General features: G+C 38.5%; 1 protein-coding gene across 8 annotated transcripts in view; it reads left to right on the forward strand.

The window, feature by feature from the left end:
* ATG10 (autophagy related 10) overlaps positions 1–21839 on the forward strand; it is a 239487-nt gene that overhangs the window by 147284 nt on the left and 70364 nt on the right. For all 8 annotated transcript variants that reach the window (XR_003792733.1, XR_003792732.1, XR_003792730.1 and 5 more), the window contains one exon: positions 3376–3473. Coding sequence is in view for 2 of the 8 variants with exons in the window: in XM_029217419.1 (XP_029073252.1) it covers positions 3376–3473 (98 nt within the window). In the remaining 6 variants the exon portion in view is untranslated. The remainder of the gene's footprint in view (positions 1–3375; positions 3474–21839) is intronic.

The following is a 21839-nucleotide window of genomic DNA, read 5'->3' on the forward strand; positions in this document are numbered from 1 at the left end:
GAATACAGGATCACAAAACTAACTTTTGTATGTTTTTGCTCTTGAAGGTGTGAGCTATGACTAGGCAAACCGGTGATGAGGGCTTAGGGAAAAGAATCCACATCATACTTCATTAAATCATTATTGTCATATCTGTGTGTGACAGACAAAGCTATATTACCCAGATCTTCCGTAGTGTAAATGGTTGGCAGAAACTGGAGAGATCGACACTCTTGTCAAAGTAACTTGCGCAAGCACTCATTTGATCATCATTAACATGTGTGTTTTTAAACAGTTTTCTAAACACATTAGAGAATCCAATCACATCCATTCACTTAAAAAACACTCTCCTCTTTGTAGCAAGCAGGTAGCACTCTTATAGACATACATAAAAGAGTATCATGCATCTTTCTATGTTTTGAACTTATTTTTTATTCCTTGTGATTGTCTCTTATTCTGAGCTAACCAGGTCATTTTTTAATTCTTATATTTAAGGTGTTAAATTTTTTTCTCTAAATTACGTGTTGCCTGAAAACTTGTGACACATACCCTTAATTCTAGCATCAAATCTGATGAAAATATCCTATAACATTTGTCTTGGGTCTCTCCACATTGTTGCTAGGCTGCTGATTATTGCATTTTGTATGAATGTTTCCAGCAGGGTATGCAGGGTTTTGACAGTGGTAATAGCCAAACCATTTACTCCATCCTTAGATTTTTAGCTGAAATATTTTAAGGAATAAAATTGAGATCATTACTGATTACCAGATTTTAAACCCAGCATTCTTCTCTAGGTATGCAAAGCCTTTCCCTGTCTTAGAGGAAATAAAGTTAAGGAAAGCATCCTTTCACTTGTCATTTATTCAGTAAATATATATAAAGCATTTGCAGTGTGTGAGTGAGGCTTAGAACTGCACAGCAGGGCTGCTGTGGTGAAAGGACAGATGCAGTCTTCACCCTCAGAGGCAGCACGGAATAGCAGGAGGAGCACTGAACTGTGAGTCCTGAGATTCCAGCTCCAGTGCAGTCATGAGCTGGCACATGATTTTGGCAGATGTATATTTCCCAAGACCTTGGTTGCCTTATCTATAAAATTAGTAATTATACCAGCTGTAATATTTTATTATCGTACAACTTGATTTCTTTTAACTTTGACACCTGAAAATTATTTTAAAAGCATGTCACCTTTTAATAATTTGATTATTTCGTTTGCTATTTGACACTGACGTACCTAAGATGCTATTCCCCTCTTCCAACATCAATACACACACACACACACACACACACACGTGTATGTGCATATTTTGAAGATGTGTAGTGCTTGAGATTAAAGTTTGGCCCTATTCTGTAAATGTGTTCAGAAAATAATATAACACAGATATTGAAGGCAGCTTGTTTTAAACTTGTAGCTAAACATGACATTCAAATGTTAATTGGATGAATAAATCTTGTTCATTTTACAGACATGGAAATGTCAATGGAATAAAACAATTTATCACAAGATAATGGTTTCCTGCCACCAGATAAATGCCAAGATGAAGATACTTATTGAAAATGTATCAAAATATTCTATTGCTATTTATTGAAAATAAAGGTTGAGAAAAGTTCAACTTTTCAGGTCAAACATGAGAAATGCCCTGCCTATGGTATATTACTGTATCAAACACAATGTGCGTGGTATAGCAACATGAGAAAATTCTAAGAAATAATGGTCTATAAATGAACCTTTTAGCTTTAAGGTATGAGAATTACTGGAATGGTGCAATGGGGGCTAGGAGGAGATACCTAATATATATTGAACTCTTGTTATGTGTGTGACACAGTCCTGGTGTGTTCACTGATATAAACTGTTCACAAGAGCAGGATTTTTTTTTTTTTTTTGGCTGCGTCGGTCTCTCTTAGTTGCGGCACGTGGGCCTAGTTGCCCCGCGGCATGTGGGATCTTAGTTTCCTGATCAGGGATCGAACCCGCGTCCCTTGTATTGGAAGGAAGATTCTTAATCCCTGGACCACCAGGGGAGTCCCAGGAACACGATTTGAAAAGGATTATTATCCTCATTTTTTCAAGTAAAGTTAAAAGCAAAATAGTAAATCAACTATATTTCAATTAAAAAAAAAAAAAGAAGCAAAATACCTTGCAGTCACATACAGGATAAGTGCCAATACTAGGATTCACACTCAGCCCGGACTTCAAATTTTGTGCTCTTCTCCTACACCCCACATCTTTACTTGTACTCCATAAGTCTGAATGCAATACCTTTTGGTTTGGGGGGCTTTTGAGTAGACTATTTCCCCAAGTTGTGTTGTACCTGATGACCAAATACTTCTTTGGATCTAATATGCTGATGAGTCTTCTTTAAATGACGTTGTCTACTTACCTAAAGAAAAGAGCACACCCATAGGTCTTGAGGACTTGGTTAGCTCTAAATGGGCCAAGTAGCACTAAATTCTAATTTAAGACCACCTTCTTTTCAACAGTGTGTGGTTTTAAAGTCCTTAGGTAATTCCCTCTTTCTGCTTTCTTTTCTGAACCTAGATGTCTATTTCTCCACTTTACGTACCTTGTGTCATAGTATTCTTCGTAAAATACATTATTTGGGTGATTACGAATATAGGTGAATAATCGAAGTTGCTCAAACAAAGAAAAGGAGGTTTATTGTTCACTAAAGCTCTTACTGATCTCTTCATACCAAGTCCTTCTCAAGTCCCTCCACCCCTAAGATCTCTTCGCCACCTGCCACAAACAATGGGTGTTAATGTCTCCCTCCTCTGGACTCTCAGAGAACTGCAGCTTTCCTCTGGCATTGACCATTCTACCTAGGATTTTAGTATCAATATTTACTGATGTACTTGTCATAATTTCCCTAGTAAGGAAATACTCCTTACTAGGAGAAACTGTGTGCTTTCCTCCTCTCTATTCCCCGTGGTACCCAACAGAGTTATTTGAACATTACAGATATTCAGCCAACAAAAGGGTGAAAGAAGCATGTGTATGGTCTCTGATTTAAGGATTAGAGGAAGTATTAAGACTTCAGAGGTATCTGTAGTACACACTTGTGAATATGTGAGTCTACCTGGTCCTTTGCCGACGCTTCTATTTATCAGTTCTCTAAAACACATTTGGATCTTATTTATTTTGTAAAAATTCCTAGAGGCAATAAATGAGCAGATAATTTAACTGTTAGATGGTTACAAAGGGGACAAGATTGAATGTTTACATTTCCCTCAGGAAGAAAATAGTAATTCATATAGCACTCTTTTGATATATAAATAGTGTGTGTAGTAGTAAAGATTTTTTTTAAATCATAATATTCTTTCAGTAGTTTTAGATAGACATCAAGCACCATTGTGTCAAATGGATTACTAACTGGCAGTCTTTACCATGCACTTTCACAGATGGAAGCCCTTTAGCTCTGAAGGACATATGGGAAGGAGTTCATGAGTGCTATAAGACTCGGCTGCTGCATGGACCGTGGGACACTATTACCCAACAGGTTAGAGAGTATTTTCATTGTATTATATGTGATTCTTACCCTGTGCTCGTCTTTTCTTCTAGTTCTCTCTCCTACTTTTTTTTTCCTGTTTCACTCCTCTACTTCCTTACAGATTTCAGTTCAAAGACAGTCTCCTTTAATACATCTTCCCAGATCCAGGCTTGGTTTAGCCTATCTGTTATAAGCCCTCATAGCACCCTGTAATTTTCCTTCATAGTGCATCTTACAGGTTTAAATTATCGATTTGGATTTTTAACAAAAAATTTAATGTCTGTCTTTTCCATTATACTGTGTACTCCCATGTGGGCAGACCCTGGTTTTTTTTTCCCCTCTTCACTGTATACCCAGCACCAGCACAGTATTTATCATACAGTAGGTATTCAAAAAAAAATGTATTAAGTAAATGAGAATAGAAACAAAGTTGGCATATACACCAAGAAATAGATGATTTAGCTTGTGTCACCTATAATGCTTCAGAATTTTACTAATAGGTGCATTTGCAAAACAATTAACTTTTGATTAATAATAAATTTGCAATAGTGATCTGAAAAAGTTGAGAAAATAGATCTACAAAAGTAGATATAAAAAATAGATTTGCGGGCCTCCCTGGTGGCGCAGTGGTTGAGAGTCCGCCTGCCGATGTAGGGGACGCGCGTTCGTGCCCCGGTCAGGGAGGATCCCACGTGCCGCGGAGCGGCTGGGCTCGTGAGCCATGGCCACTGGGCCTGCGCGTCCGGAGCCTGTGCTCTGCAATAGGAGAGGCCACAGCAGTGAGAGGCCTGCGTACTGCAAAAAAAAAAAATAGATTTGCAAAAGTAGAGAAAAATAGATTTGTCAATCATATAAGTCATTATTACTGCCCTGCTAAAATCAGTAGTTAATTATTTTAGAAATTTAAAAATATTCATCACCTTTCAACCAATCATGTTCTCTTTAAAAATAATTTTTACTTATATCAAAAATCTTATTTTTTCCCAGCCTCTGTTAAGCTTAATCAAAGCTTCCTTTAAAAATAACTTTGTCAGCCACCATTAGAATTTTTTTCTTTTTTTCGGTACGTGGGCCTCTCACTGTTGTGTCCTCTCCCGTTGCGGAGCACAGGCTCCGGACGCGCAGGCTCAGTGGCCATGGCTCACGGGCCCAGACGCTCCGCGGCGTGTGGGATCCTCCCGGACCATGGCATGAACCCATGTCCCCTGCATCGGCAGACAGACTCTCAACCACTGCGCCACCAGGGAAGCCCTCAGCCAATAGAATTTTTTTTTTTTTTTTTTTTTGCTGTACGCGGGCCTCTCACTGTTGTGGTCTCTCCCGTTGCAGAGCACAGGCTCTGGACGCGCAGGCTCAGCGGCCATGGCTCACGGGCCTAGCCATTCCGCAGCATGTGGGATCTTCCTAGACCGGGGCACGAACCCACGTCCCCTGCATCAGCAGGCGGACTCTCAACCACTGCGCCACCAGGGAAGCCCAGCCAATAGAATTTTTATGCCCTCTTACGTGTTTGATCACAATAATGACAGTTTACCTCCCAATCAACTTAAGAGTCCTTAGCATCTCATAACTAGTTCTTTGGCAATGACTGCAAATGACCATTTTCTAGGTTTTAATTGAGGACAAAACTAGTTTTTAAGTATATGAATCACACTGCCCCTCAAATTACTCCTTTTCTTTCTCTTCCTACTGTCACCTTCCTAGTTCAAGCCCTGTTGCCTCATCTGGAACAATTAGTAAAACCTCCTACTTTGGTCTTCTGCTCCTTTCCTCCCTGCTCCTTCCCTCTAGTCAATTTTTCCTAACAATGCTGCTCTTATCTTACCCATGTGCAAACCTGCAATAGCTGTCCAAGGGGCTATGGTATGTGGTCTAAATGCCTTGCTGGCGTTCCAGTGGCTGCCATTCCCTGGGTCCCACCAGCCCTTTCAAGCTTTTCTCCTACGCCTCCATGCTACACAGTTTCAGCTCCTGCCAAGCATGGCTGTTCACTTCCCCAAACCCATTTTGTGCAGTTTGTTCTTGGAATTCTTTCCAGGTTTCATGCTTTCCCTGTTGCCTTTGTTCTATCTTTATATATCCCCCTCGTTCTTTCATATGTTCCTTTTCTCGGAAACTACTTCTGCTTACAAAAATGGCCCCCTCTGAAATGCCATTTCTGTAGACCAGGAATCAGTGGTTGCTATGAAGAAAGATAATATAATGAGATATATAAGCAAATCCATCATAAAGATTTTTGGCAAGAGCATTTTATTTTATGCAAAGTGTTTTAGATTAACCTTTAAGTATGTCAAGGTAAGTGCTAAGCGTTTCAACTTCCAGTGTCTTGTAAGTGACCACAAACTGTCCAAAAATGTAGAGTCAGAATCCACAGGACCCAGAAAATCTTTGGTTGTGAGAGTCAAGGAAGACGGCAAAGGATAGAGAAAGGGAGCATCCAAAAATATACATGTATTTAACTTCAGGGCCTTTTTTCTCTGCTCCTTCTCAATCACGTTTAACATTGTGCACCTGAGCCCGATTCTTATTTTTTTCTTTTTTCTGTCACTAGCATCGCTATTATTAATTGTGCTATAGCACAATTCCACGTGGTCTATGTCATTTGGGTTTTAATTCCACATGTCTCCGTTCTGGCTTGTGACATATGAATAAGATTTTGAGGTCAACCATATTTTCTTAGTTACCTAATATGATGTTGCCAATAGATTTCATTCCATTGATGGAATTCCTAAGTTGCTAAACCAACCACATGAACAAATCTGTATGTTGATAGTTTTTAATGAAATTGACTAGTATCTTTTAGTTTCCAGGCATTTAAGCATCATACAGACAGCCTGTTAGCAGATCATCTTTTTCCTACTTGTCAAAGCATGGTAGTAATGATCAAATCCTATCACAATAAGCATTACTATCTCAATACCAAGTATGAGGCCCACTTATTGGGAGGGGTATTTGATATAACCAAAGTACAACATAACTATAACATTTAGATGTTCCTTTGGGATTTGTCTTATTGGGATTGATCTTGTATCCCCACTTTTGATAACACACTTTGTTTAAGCTTTAGAACTGCTCATCTCAGTGTATGTCCAGGCATTGAAGACCTAGCAAGGGAAACTCATTTGTTGTCATTGTACTAACTTGGTATTTGAAAGTCACTATGAATATTTACTTTGGAGGTCTTAGCTTTTAATCCCAGTTTAGTTAATGGGTTGCTATTTATGTGCTGTTCTTTGCTTGAGATCTTTGAGAGAGTGTGTCCTCGATTTTGTAAGGCTCCATGTGGAGAAAAAATAGGGTGTCCTCAGTGCTGTGAAGGGGAGGGTGTGATACAGCACTGGGGAAGAATGAGCTGATAGAATATTGGTAGCATCAAATAGTAGACACCATTTTGCAGGATTATTCTAAAGAACCATTAGGTTGCAGACTGAACATGATAATAATATCCTGTCCTCCAGAGTGGCTTAAAAACAAAAGTAGCCTTTGCTTAATGCAACATGCATTTCACTTCATTTTCAGGCTTGACTATGCTCATATAGTTTATTGCTCTTCATCTTTAATAATCACACTTCTGTTCTCTCAGCATTTGTCTTGATGATAAGGACCTATTCATGTCAGATATGAACTCTCTGTTTTGAAGACAAGCCACTCATGAATCTCATACATTTGATTATGGTGATTACTTACCTGCTTTTGTCCAACATTACAGACTACCTATTATCTCAACCCTGCAGCCTAATAAAGAACTTCCAGAAGAAGAAAGTGAACAGATGCCTAGGTTCGATCTGCCTAAATTTGGTACAGTGAATGTTACAATAATAATCACTGGAAGGTGTGGGCTCTATGTTTTAGGTAAAGAACTCCTGTAATCTTGGCATGAGTTAAAATTAGAGGATAAGAAATCATACTTTCAATTTTACTCAAAGATACGTGTAAATACACATATCTTGAGATAAGTGTATCAGATAAGTAATTTTTTCTTACCGTCTCCTTTTTTTAACTTTATATGGAAAATTACAAACATAATATAAAAGTAGAGGTAATAGTATAGTTTACTTGCAAACTAATGACCAATCTTATTATTTTGGTATCTCACCCAATCTGGAATTTTTTGGTAGCAAATCCTAGACATCATATTATCTCATCCATTCTCATCCATAAGTATTTAAGTATGTATCTTTAAAAGATAAGGGCTCAATATCAAAAAAACAACACAATCAAAAAAAATGAGTGGAAGACCTAAATAGACATTTCTCCAAAGAAGACTTACAGATGGCCAAGAGGCACATGAAAAGATGCTCAACATCACTAATTATTAGAGAAATGCAAGTCAAAACTACAATGAAGTATCACCTCACACTGGTCATAATGGCCATCATCAAAAAATCTACAAACAATAAATGCTGGAGAGGATGTGGAGAGAAGGGAAACCTCTTGCACTGTTGGTGGAAATGTGAATTGATACAGCCACTATGGAGAACAGTACGGAGGATCCTTAAAAAACTAAAAACAGAACTACCATATGACCCAGCAATCCCACTACTGGGCATATAACCTGAGAAAACCATAATTCAAAAAGAGTCATGCACCCCAATGTTCATTACAGCACTATTTACAGTAGCCAGGACATGGAAGCAACCTAAATGTCCAATGACAGGTGAATGGATAAAGAAGATGTGGTATATATACACAATGGAATATTACTCGGCCATAAAAAGGAATGAAATTGGGTCATTTGTAGAGATGTGGATGGACCTAGAGTCTGTCATACAGAGTGAAGTAAGTCAGAAAGAGAAAAACGTATAATATCGTATAATAACACATATATGTGGAATATAGGAAAATGGTACGGATGAAACTATTTCCAGGGCAGGAATAGAGACACAGACGTAGAGAATGGACATATGGACACAGAGGGGGAAGGGGAGGGTGGGACAAATTGGGAGATTACGATTGACATATATATACTTCCATGTGTAAAATAGATAGCTAGTGGGAACCTGCTGTATAGCACAGGGAGCTCAGCTCCGTGCTCTGTGATGACCTAGATGGGTGGCACTAGGGGTGGGGTGGGTGGGAGGGAGGTCCAAGAGGGAGGGAATGTAGGTATACATAGAGCTGATTCACTTTGCTGTACAGCAGAATCTAACACAACATTGTAAAGCAATTATACTCCAATAAAAAATAAAAGTGAATGAAAGATAAGTGCTCTACAGAGATGTTTAAAGCAGCTTTATTCATAATAGCCCAAATGGAAACAACTCTGAAGTCCTTTAGGAGCATGGTTAAACAAACGGTGGTACTTCCTTAGCACGATACTACTCAGCAATACAAAGGCACCAACTATTGATACGCTTAACAACCTGGATGAATCTCCAGAGAATTATTGAGTGCAAAAAGTCAGTCCCCAACGTTTGCCTAGTATATGATTCCATTTAGCTAACATTTTTGAAATGAGAAGATTATAGATTGGAGAATAGATTGCAGTTTTCAGAGGTTGTGAGTAGGAGGAAAGTGGGTGTTGTTATAAAAGGCAACAAGGGAAGCTTGTGGCAGTGGAAATGTTCTGTATCCGACTGTATCAATGTCAGTGTCTTGGTTGTGATAATATACTATTGTTTTGCAAGATGTTACCACTGGGGGCACTGAGTGAAAGGTATGAGTGATCTCTTTGTATCATTTGTTACCGCTGTGTGTGAATCCACATTTATCTCAAAATAAAAAAATTTATTTTAAAAAGGTAAGGATTCTTAAAAAACATAACCACAATTCTGTTATCACAACTAAAGTTGTTAATAATTTCTTAATATCATTAAATAAGCAAATGTTTGAATTTCCCCAATTGTTTCCTCTTCCCTCCCTTCCTTCCTCCCTCCCTCCCTCCTTCCTTCCTTCCTTCTTTCTTCTTTCCTTCTTTCCTCTCTCCCTTCCTCCCTCCCTTCCTTCCTCTTCTTTTTTTAAATAGTTTCTTTGAATCAGGATCCAAATAAGGTTTATACATTAACATGGTTAACATCTCAAGACTTTTGAAACTAAAATTCTCATTCCTTCCTTTCTTTTTTTCTTGTAGGTTTTGTTAAAGAAAAAAGGTTGTTTGTCCTGTAGTATTTGCAGTCTGGATTTTTTTTGATTGTATCTCTGTGGTGTGTTTACTATGTTCCTCCCTATTTTTTATATACACTCCTAATTAGATCTGGAAGTTTGATCAGATTCAGGTTTAGTATTTTAGGGCAAGAATACTTCATCGGTGATTCTGGGTACTTTTATAAGGAGGCACATAATATTTGGTTTTTGCTCTTTTTTTGTGATGTTAGGAGCCATTGACGATTATTGCCTAGACCCATTAATTCATTAGAGGGGTTGCAAAATGGTAATGTTCTAATTCTATCATTCGTTATTTATTAGCTGGACTGCTTCTGTAATGACAGAGTTTCCCTAACCAGCTTAGTTACTTGAGGTGTGCTTTGTATAGAAAAGGCAGGATAAATGCTTGATTCTTTCTCTTTATGTTCTAGCTTTCAAGATAATGAGTTGGTTCTCTAGCATCCTCCAAAGGTGACCAAGAAAGTTTTTTTTATGGAGTCATGGATATAAATGTTTTATGTATTTCAATTCATTGTAGTGATTACCTTTATTGATGCTTGGTTTGTCTCATCTTTGGCCAGTGTAAGGCTCTCTCTTTTTTTTTTTTTTTTTTTTGGGCTGGGCTGTGTAGCTCGTGGAATCTTAGTTCCCCAACCAGGGATCGAACCCGGCCCACAGCAGTGAAAGTGCTGAGTCCTAACCACTGGACTGCCAGGGAATTTCCATGGCCAATGTAAGTCTCTAAGTTGGCTCCTGAGTTATTTTGATACAACCCAAGTAGCTTTGATGGCTTCTTGCTTTTTTTTTTTTTTTGCGGTACGCGGGCCTCTCACTATTGTGGCCTCTCCCATTGCGGAGCACAGGCTCCGGACGCGCAGGCTCAGCGGCCATGGCTCACGGGCCCAGCCGCTCCGCGGCATGTGAGATCCTCCCGGACCGGGGCATGAACCCGTGTCTCCTGCATCGGCAGGCGGACTCTCAACCACTGCGCCGCCAGGGAAGCCCGGCTTCTTGCTTTTTGATATGACAAGTTGATGCTCAGACTTGGGCATTCTCCAAGGAGGCTTGTCCCCTTCCAGAGTCCTTATCTAGGTGCTGCACCAGACAGAGTGGATTTAACTTTGGGCACTACCACTTCCTAGCTGTATGACCTTGGGCAAATTACAAAAACTCTCCGTGTCTTATTTTTCCACTAAAATTAATGGCAGCATCTACATAGAGTTGGTAGGAAGAGTAAGAGAGAGGGTTGTATACAAAACTCAACCTGTGTCATCTCCTTTCAAATATATTCTTTCTAACACCTGAACTGTGTGCTTTAGATTTGGAAAACTAAGACTTTTGAGGTACCTTGTTTTCTGATTTTACATGTCTGGGGAAGGCTGTCCAAGTGCAGGTAAATGAATGGGTTTGGGTGGATAGAAGTGGAAAGAAACTCAATGATTATTTTTCCATGTGATCCCACACAAGTGCTGTGAGAGAACTGGACCAGGAGGAGCCTTGAATACACATTCTGTATGCCCCAAATACCACTAATTTCATTGTGAAGATTTTAGCATATCTAAAACATGCAAAGGTATGAGAATTAATTTCAGTGAGTTTTCATATTTCCATGATAAATCTCTCAGGGTAAAAAACCAAACACACACACATACACACACACACACACACACACACACACACAATAAAAAATCTAAAACTCCTTAGGTACCCTTTGGTAGATAGATTGCTTTTGACTCTCAGTGATGCAGGAAGTCACTGGTTAAGGATTCTTAAATAATGAAGCTTGATATGTTGCCTGGTGATTTATAATGATGGCTGATAAACTGATGATTTAATTGTGCTTCCTCTAGTAATAATCTTAAGTGCTCAAGTGAAGTTCCAGTGATTGGCTTTCTTCTGAACTCAGTCTCCCTAGAGTCTCTAGGCATCTCTTTTACACAACATCCGATAACTGACTTTTAACTGTTCCTATTTTAAATAATACAAATCAATTAAAACACCCAGCTGTTTAACAAAACTTCTCAGTGTTGGTGTAAGTCTCGGTGGGTATTTCCTGATGGCTCATAATGACATCAATTTAGTGCACCTGGTATGATCAGTGTGAACTGGAAGTGGCTTAATTCTTAAATGACAAGGAAATTAAGAAGCCTTTATGGATTGCTGCTGCTGCTTCAGAATCACTGCCAGCTCCACTGCTGGCTCTTTCACAGTAGAGTTTTATTTAAATGGGACTGCAGACATCATGTGATTGTTTTCTCTGTAATTTGCTACTAATTTGTTGATTCTGAGTTTCTAGGTATTTATTCTGGACATTAATTCGTCACCTTAGTGGGTAGGTTTATAATCCTGTAGTAATTATATCTATCTTGCAGACTTTTTGTAGAAACCCTCCAATGTTTTAACAGTACTCAGTAATTCTACCACACTTCCCTGTTTTAGGAGAGTGAATGCTTCGTTGTGTGTCACTTTGTTTGGTATCCTGGGGTAATGATGACAGTGCTATTTTCCTTTGTTGGTAATTACTTTTAGATTGTCAGTCTGCACATGCATTATGACTTTTAATGTTTATTGAATGTTGATGCTGTGGATTCCATACATCATCAGAGTACTTCACTCTCCATATTCATTTTTTTTAAATCAATTCAGAAATATCCTCTGTCACTCACAATCTATTGTGCTTTTCTTGTTTGGGGGTAAAAAACACATTTTTGTAAGTTTTATTTTTTCCTCAGACTTTCCTTATATTAAGGGGTACATGAAAGTTCTTTCTCATTATCTTTGACTAAATAATTAATTTTTCTCAAAATTTTTTTGACTTTACACCCTGGAGTGTTTTAGAAAATCTTAACTTCATACTAAATGCTTGCTATTTAGGCATTGATATAATATTACTTTCTCATCCAGCTTTTGATTACTAAGTTAATTTCTAGAATGTTTTATTTTATTCCATTTCAATGAGAGTTCAAGATACATAGTTAAACAAGGAATGTATTTCTTATAATAGCCAGCTTGTTCATTTATATTTGGGTCTTATTTCTTTAAATTGAAATTTATTTCAGTAGACAATAAAAACAAGAGACTGGTTAGTTAATGTTTTTTGTTATATGTATATCTGGTTGAGAAGAATATTGCTTAGCTTTTTGCCATCAAAGTTGCACTTTTGACTCAGCATATGACTTGAATTTATATGAGGGCTTTCTTTAAAGAATTTTCCAGCATTTCATTGATCCTTAGAACTTTTATTCCTAAAAAAGGAGCAGTTTAAGAAATAGAGACATAGATCTAGAGAACAAATGTATGGACACCAAGGAGGGAAAGCAGGGAAGGGGGTTGGTGGTGGTGGGGTTAATCGGGAGATTGGGATTGACCTATATACACTAATATGTATAAAATAGATAACTAAGAATAAAAAAAAGGGAGCAGCTTATAAATGTGAAAATAAAATACCATTTAAAATATTTAATAATTAATTTTAATATTACTCATCTTAACACATTTCATTTTGATAATTACCTCCCATCAATTTTTAATTTTTAATAAACATCTTAGTTCCAAAACTTCAAGTTTGAGGAATATTTATATTCTCATTTCTAGTTTTTGAGAAAGAGGTTATTGATGGGTGGGCTGTAAAGCAGCAGCTAGAAGCAGGTAGACAAGCCTGGGGGAGTGGAAAGGCAGGCACAGGACCCAGAGGGGATGGAAGATGGACTCTGCAGACAGGCTTATCCATATATCTGTAAGGGTATAAGCTTCCTAAGAAAGATGCTATTTGTTTTATCTTATTTTTGGCACAGTGGTTGCTGCACATTCATATTCTGTAATACAATATTCCACCTTTAAAGAAAATTCTATTTCCTATCCCTTTTGCCTTTTCCTTTCACCTGTTGTTTACCTGGTTCTTTTCCATGTCAGCTGTTAAATTCCCCATATTACATTTGCAGTCTATATTTCAAAGTTTAAAATTTGGCAAATAAATAGAGATACTACCAAAGTATGTAAAGTGTGTTTGCAAGTCATTACAATTATTTTATTGCATGCTGATGTTATTTTTTCAGTACATTAACTAATTTCTACTTCCCTCCGTCCAATCTGAATTTCAAAAATATTTAAAGTCGTGTATATACATACACTCAAATGTAAGATTAATACATATACTCTAAAGATCAAAGCAAGTGAGTAAGAACTAAGTGATAGAGGGGAAAAGACAGTTTTACAGAAAACCTAGACTAAGGGACATATCTGGGCTTTCTAGAACAAAATAGGGAAATAGCAAAAAAGGGAAAGCCAATTAAATGTTGCTTTCCTTCTGTTATGAAATGAAAGTTTATCAAGAGAGACAAACCTTTTTCTTATATTAAATTTTAGGAAGATAATTTTACAAATATAAAAATATAAACTCCTTTATAGATACTACTTAAGCCACCTTTAGAAGATGGAGAGGGAGTGATGTTCAGTTGTAATTGTGTGGAAGAGTTATAGTAATGTTCTGCATGTGTGTAGATTTACACTGTAAAGGTCCTTATTAGCAGCTTGCCATTCAAATTCAGCCTGTAGATGTATTTTGAGTGCCTGGAAGGTTTTTTTGAATTTGAAAGCCTTTGGACTGGTTATGTGCTCTGTAGTTAATCATGGTCACTTCCCCTTCCTATCGCCTTATACCCTATTTCACTTACTTTGCCCACCTGTCTTCTAAAGGCATATCGGTTTGCCTATTCCAATATTGATACAAGATAGAAAGTTTAGAGATTATGTATGATTATGAATATATGAATCTTAGTACATATCTTGGACTATTTTCAAATAAAAGTGGTATCACTTGAGCATAAAATTTTTTAATAACTTATTTTTTCTGATTAAAAACGTAATACATATGGATCATTTTTTTTTTTTTTTTTTGCGGTACGCGGGCCTCTCACCGCTGTGGCCCCTCCCGTTGCGGAGCACAGGCTCCGGACGCGCAGGCCCAGCAGCCACGGCCCACGGGCCCAACCGCTCCACGGCATGTGGGATCTTCCCGGACCGGGACACGAACCTGTGTCCCCTGCATCGGCAGGCGGACTCCCAACCACTGCACCACCAGGGAAGCCCATGGATCATTTTTAATAAAATACAGAATAGCATAAGGAAAAAATAAAAATTGCTCAATCTCAAGCATTATAAATTACCACTGTTAACCTTCCAGTGTATGGCTTTCTAGAAATATTATATATATATATTTTTATATAATTATATATATAATATATATTCACACATATGTATACATTATATATAAATATACACAAACACAAATGAGATCATACTACGCGTCTGGTTCTTTTTTGAAATTTACATCACAGCTATCTTTTCATGCCAATATTTAAATACATCTAAATTTTCCTTCTAATCACTGCTTAGAATTCCATTCTAAAGCTATACCATAATTCTTTTAACCAATTTTATGTTGTGAACATTGAGTTCTTTTACAATTGTATTATAAACAGTTCCTAAGTGAACATCTTTGTACATACAATTTATGCAGTTGTCAGATTATTTCTTTGGAATAAATTCTTAGAAGTTGAATTGGTGAGTCAATAAGCATTCACTTTTAAAGATTTTGTTAGATATTCCCATGTCAATCTCAGAAAAGATGTACTAACTCCTCCCACCAGCAGTACATTAAAGAACCCTTTCCCTAAGTGCTGGCTGACACTGGCCATAATTGTTCTCTTTCACATGTTACAATCTGATGTCAACCAGACTTCTGATTGGAGACATGTATCAAACAATCGAACACCAAAGTTACTGATGAAAAAAATGATTGGCACATACATTTTAGACACCGAGGAAGTCGATGTATGGTCAGAATTAAAGGGTCTGCTTTGCATTCTTGCCAAGACATAGTCTTGTTTCTGCCGTCCAGAGAAGCCTGTAGGAGTACCTGCCAGCAGGGCTGAGGCTTTTCTTTGTAAGCTTTATTAGGTTTGCACAAATGATTGAGCAGAATCCATGGAAGCACGGAAGTCCTGCTCCTTTAAGCATGGAAGATAAGCTCTTGGATGGCAAGATTTTTGCAAGCTGGAGTTGTCAGTCATCCACCTCACCCAGATAACAAGACAGGAGTGGAATATTTGATAGTAACATTGTATCAGAGCAGGCCAGCCAGGATGAGGTTACTATTAATACACCTCCCTCCAAACAATAAAAGGGTTAGCATTTTGAATACTTTCAAAATACTATCCATTTGGGTCCTGAAGAACATCTCCTAAAACTGAAAATTTGGTTTTGGCACAGTTGTGCTTGAGCTGTTCCCCCTGGCAGTAATTGGCTGTGAGATTAATGTATTCTTTAAGTAGAACCAGGTCATCACCATATAGACGGGTGCTTGTCTTTCTGTTTGCTGTCACAGGAAATCAAGTACTCACTTCTAAAAGCTCAATCAAATTGGAAATGAATTGAAAAGTGTGGGGCATGAATGCAACTCTATTATATAACCTTTTAAGATTAGAATTTATCTTGTCTAAAGGTTTTTCAGTCCAATAGCTAACACTTAGGGAGCATTTCCCAAGTGCCAGGTATTCTAAATATTTTACATTTATTATTTCACTTAATCTTCCGGACACCCATGTTAGGTTGATTCTATTCTCCGCATTTTAGAGAAGGGGAAATCAGGGCATAAGGACATCAGATAACATGCTAAAGGTCAAACGTCTATTAAGTGACAGAACCAGGATTTGAACTCATGTTCATGAACTCATGAGTTTGAGAACTGCATCATTATCACTGTGCTTTAGCTCCTCCTGCAATGTTTATCTTATTCTCAAGATGTTATCATATAGATCTGATCCATTTTTGTGTCATGGACCCCTTTGAAATCTGATGAAAACTCCAGGACCTTTTCCTTGACACAAAATTTTGCAACCCTATTAAAGAAGAACATCCAAATCTTTGGAATTTGTAGTGGCTGTCGTGGATTAGAACTCAACATCCATTCCACCCTCCTTCTCTTGTTCCTTTCCTGTATTGCGGACATTGGAAAGTTAAAACACCATTCTCCATCTCCCTCTTTAAGAGGGGTCTGAATTTGATTTAGGTTCATCATATTGGTTGCATTCGTGCAGGATTTGGAAGGCAGAAGTGTTGGAGACTGTACTTTGTTGGAAGCACTGTGGGTCATGAGGGTTGTCTGTGTGGCTCCAGTGTCCAGTCACTAGCTTTGGGTGTGTCAAGAGGCAGTGGATGGGGCGACCATTTTGCTGGTGTGATTGCAGCAGGTGTAGCATGGCCCCGGAGGTGGCCGCAGTAGAGGCAAGTTTCTGATCATGGGAGTTGGGAATATGATTCTGGAATGGCAGATTCCTGATCTGAAAAGAGGCATTATGTCCCATGGTCTCCAGTTCTCCAGGGAGGCTCTGGGAATTGTTCCTGGAAAGTAATCTAGAATGTGTTTATTCAGCTCTCCCAGTGAGGGCTTCAGTTAGACAGAGGAGATTCCATTTTTTGCAACTGAATCTTGACTGATACAATATTATATAGCTTGACCTAAGGGTAGTTTTTTCAACAGGTTGGGAGTTTGGTTCTGAATTCAGAAACATTTGGGTTCTTATTCAAGTTCTACTTATTAACAGTGTGACCAAGGACTAATTATTTGACATTTCACCTTTCTCTTTCACAAAATGGGAAATTATTTCTATATGGGGACTATTATAAGGACTACTCCATTGGGTTGTTGTGAGAATTACTTGAGTTAATTCATGTGATGTGCCTAGCATAATGCATGACACATGATTGGTGCTAAGAATGTGAGCTCTTATTTATCATTAATCCTTAAATACTGTGAAAAGAAAAAGCAGTGGGCACAATTTGTGTTTTGGATAAAATACAGCACTGCAGTGGTCAATAGAATAATTGTTGAGCTTCAAGTTTCCTACAACAATATATTCACAGGCTCAAACTGATAGTTTATTGAGGAGGAAGCTGATGTAGAGTACTTACGGGTCATATTCACTTAGTTAACTAGATAAAAAGTTTGGTAGTTCTCATTCAAATAGCATTCAAAACATTCTGGTAGCTAATCTTCCTCAGGAGAGACCTTCAGCTTTAGATGGCTATTTCAACATGCTGCTCTTTATGTGATGTGGTTGGCAAATCATGGGAGGGATGTTCCAAGGCTGTTAGAGCAGAAGTAGCCCATCTGGGCCTGTGAGAATCCATCCACAGTGCTGCTCTCCGAGCCATGCCATGAGCACTTGCACTCTAGAAACTGTTGTTGTTATTGGGCTTGTGGCTAAACCTACAGCTTCCCGTAGAGATACAGAAATGTCTTAACATATCCTACAATACATCTAGAATTGATTAAAAAAATTTTTTTTTTAAAGTAATGCTGGGGGCTTCCCTGGTGGCACAGTGGTTAAGAATCTGCCGCCAATGCAGGGGACACGTGTTTGAGCCCCGGTCTGGGAAGATCCCACATGCCGCGGAGCAACTAAGCCTGTGTGCCACAACTACTGAGCCTGTGCTCTAGAGCCCGCAAGCCACAACTACTGAAGCCCGCGCACCTAGAGCCTGTGCTCCGCAACAAGAGAAGCCACCGCAATGAGAAGCCCGCGCACCACAACGAGGAGTAGCCCCCGCTCGCCGCGACTAGAGAAAGCCCGCGTGCAACAATGAAGACCCAACGTAGCCCAAAATAAATACATAAAATAAATAGATTTAAAAAAATAGTAATGCTGGGAATAAATATTTTAAAAAATTGCTACATGTAAGAAAGTGAAGTAGATATTAAGGCTTATTTTCCAGTAGCATTAAAGGGTAAGGAAACACAATCCAGGTACAGTTTGTTCAATTATACTGAATAGCTAACAAGGCTAACTAAATTAAAAAATAAAAGAAATGTTCTTCAGTTTAAGGGCAAAATGTCTCCAGAAATTTTGCACCCTTTGTGCAGTAGAAACTGTTTCATTAAATCACTGCAATATCCCCAGCACTGCACTAGTAATTGTGGTGGAGCCAGAGGAAGTACAGGGTATTTTACGTGACTAGAAAAACTTGTGTTATATACTGAAGAGAAAAGGGTCATATACATGGACACTGTGAGATAAACCACTTCCTGGTTAAAGGAGTTAAATGGAATACATGTCTAAGTAGCTTCCTCTAATCAATATGCTCCTTTCTGCCAGGCTTTCTCCCCATCCCCACCCCACCCCCACCCCCAGCCTTATTCAGATAGTCTTTAACAGCCAAGAACACCCTCACATGGCAGTTCAGGCAGGTTTTGAAAACTTAGACTTATTAATATACAGCCAGTGGGGAACTCCACAACAGGACAGCCAGACAGTCAATGCTGTAGACCTCAGAAGGTTGCTTATGTAACCCGTTTAAAGGTTCCGAAATCCTTCCTCCTCCACTGTGATTTGAAGGTGGTCATAGAATCAAATTAATTGCAAACAGCTGTTAAAGGAGAAAATCTGTTTAATTAAGAGTCCTGTAAATTGATCACTTTGAATCCTCAGAAGTCCATCTCCTAGGTAGAAATAATCAGCAAATTGCAATTATTTTCCACATTTTATTTGAATTTCTTCAAAGGCATGTTTGACATCAGTGTCACCATCAGGAAAGGCTAAGTGATCAAAAGCACTGTTCTCTTGAATATGTGAATGATATTTCCCCTTGGGCTTTAATTTAGGAGATTTAGGTTATAACTTTAACACAAGTTTGGCTGTTGTTTTCCCCACTGATCGAAGTGGCTGTCCCTAGAGGTGTGGACCATATGGAAACCGTCTTCTCAAAACAGGCCCTTCTTCTACTGATGAAGCTTTAATCAAATCATTATCATTTCATACACTCCCATCTCCTAAAGTTATTGTGTCAGCTAACCTGGGTTTCACACCGGGTTCAGGGAAGTCCCATGTGTGAGTTGGGGTATCTTGGGGCTATAATATGTGTATGTTAGGGTGTATGTGAGGGTGTGAGGGGGATGAGGAGACATATTTGGAAGAGGCCAAGTAAGGTAGATGGGTCTTTGGAGCTCTGCCCCTTACTTCAGTCAAAGCACGTCCACTTTCTTCTGTTTTTGAGTTCCTTGTAAGGTTTTATTTTGCAAAAAGTGTTCTGCTGCTTTAAAATGTTTGAAAACGTCTGAGCTAGAGGACATATTGCCAAGATATAATTCAAAAGACTGTCAAGTTAAAGCTGTACAACTAACAGTGCTTTGTTCCTTGACAAGGGGAATTTTAAACATGGCAAGTCTGTCTTTTGAGAGTTGAATCAGGAATATATAAGTCCATATTATTTCCAGCAGGTTGCTCAGAAAAAGATCCTTTTGGTCTTAACTGAGATCATTGTGGCCAGGCTTACCTTTGCATCTGTTGTAGTTATTTTTTGCGGAGCATTGAATAAAAATAGTTCTTAGAATCCACAGCCTTGGATATGACAGTTCATTCTGTCAAACTGAGGCAGATTCTAACAACTAACGCTATGGCCCAGAAGGAAGGTGATCAGGGTATTTAAACTGAGCTCTCCATCCTGGCTCTTCATAGGAGACAAACTTTTGGCCCCCTGGGTATTTTCTGGAGCTCCTTTATAATCAGAAGATGTAGCCAGTTAACTTTGGAAACTAAGGATCTTAAGTTTTTACAGCTGCCAATAGTGTCTCCCTCGCTATCTCAACTTAACCTGTACTTTAGATAAAGCTCACCAATCTGCATACACACCAATGTAGTTCAGGGAGATCATCCAGGATGACCCTTCTTCCTTACTTGTGTGTAGTCTGCTTTCACCCTTGTCTCATTCATGCCTGGTTTCAAGTACTTTGTTGTGTAACCCTAGTACCGACCTTCTTTTGTCCTATGACCTTGGTACTTGAGAGATGTCTTCCTGATGCACAAACCTGAGCTCTCTCTTGTGAACATTGGCTTTGGTCTTGTTACTTGAAAAAAAATCCTCCTATCTTCTTCTGGCCCACAAACAACAAATTTGGCAGGACCTACCTAACCATCCCAAACTCTTCAGCCAAGATGGGAGGTTTTCCAAACCAGTCTAAGGACAGCGGTGGCTTTCCAGGTAATGGTTTGGAAATCTTAGGTGTCCCTTATTTTATGTCTATCTGTCTGTCTATATCTATTGATAAAATGATCCATATGCCCATACCAAGTTCACATTCAGGGGTTCAGGGGACTAACCTCAGCTGAATCGAGTGCCCTGAGCACTCTTGCCAAGGGCTGGTGTTTAGCAGGAAGTAAAATCCATTTCCTAATGTATGAATGTTCTCTCAAGGTCCTGGTTACTGCATGATGTTACATGCTCTATCTATGGAAGGAGAAGCCCTCACATATTTTGGAGTGAAAAATGTGAGGAAAATTGGGAGAGAGGGAGGGACTGGGTCTGGGGAAAGTTGATTAAGGGGATTCAGCTGTTAATGTGGTATATTTCCCTCTAGGTTTTCATTTAATTCACCTGCTCAATTCTAGATTTAATTTGTAGACACTCTTAAGTAATATTAGATCATATATAAGTGAGCAAAAAGAAACCAGATTTTCATTTAATAACCAATAAAGAAGGCTAGGATAAGGATGCATATTTTCTACAGGTTTTCTGTAGCTTTGATGTCAACTTTGGACTCACTCCCAAAAGCAAAGATTCCACAACCTGAATTCCTGGTCTAAGAGGTTATTCTTCTTTCATTCTGCAACATTCTAAGAACAGGCAGCTATCGTATTTATTTTTAAAATTTTTATTGGAGTGTAGTTACTTTATAATGCTGTGTTAATTTTTACTGTACAGCAAAGTGAATCAGCTATATGTATACATATATCCCCTCTTTTTTGGATTTCCTTCCCATTTAGGTCACCACAGAGCATTGAGCAGAGTTCCCTGTGCTATACAGTAGGTTCTCATTAGTTATCTATTTTATACATAGTATCAATAGTGTATGTATGTCAGTCACAATCTCCCAATTCATCCTACCCCTCCGTCCCTTTTCCCCCGTGGTATTCATACATTTGTTCTCTACGTCTCCAGGAGGGAACAGTACTAGAATAGTTTCTTGGGATTTGGGGACTTATTGAAACTTTAATTGCTGTTTTGTTTGACTTTTCACATTGACTTTTCTGAAGACCGAACACCCTAATTTCATCAGTGGAAGTATTACTTAATGGTTTTTCTTTTTTTTAATATTTATTTTATTATTTATTTATTTAATTTATTTTTGACTGCATCGGCTCTTAGTTGCGGCATGCAAGATCTTCGTTGAGGCATGCGGGATCTTTTGTTGCAGCGTGAGGGCTCTACGTCGCCCCGAGCAGGCTTCTCTCTAGT

Source organism: Monodon monoceros, unplaced genomic scaffold, assembly GCF_005190385.1.
Source record: "Monodon monoceros isolate NGI ecotype Baffin Bay Population unplaced genomic scaffold, NGI_Narwhal_1 Super_Scaffold_12, whole genome shotgun sequence".
NCBI lineage: Eukaryota > Metazoa > Chordata > Mammalia > Artiodactyla > Monodontidae > Monodon > Monodon monoceros.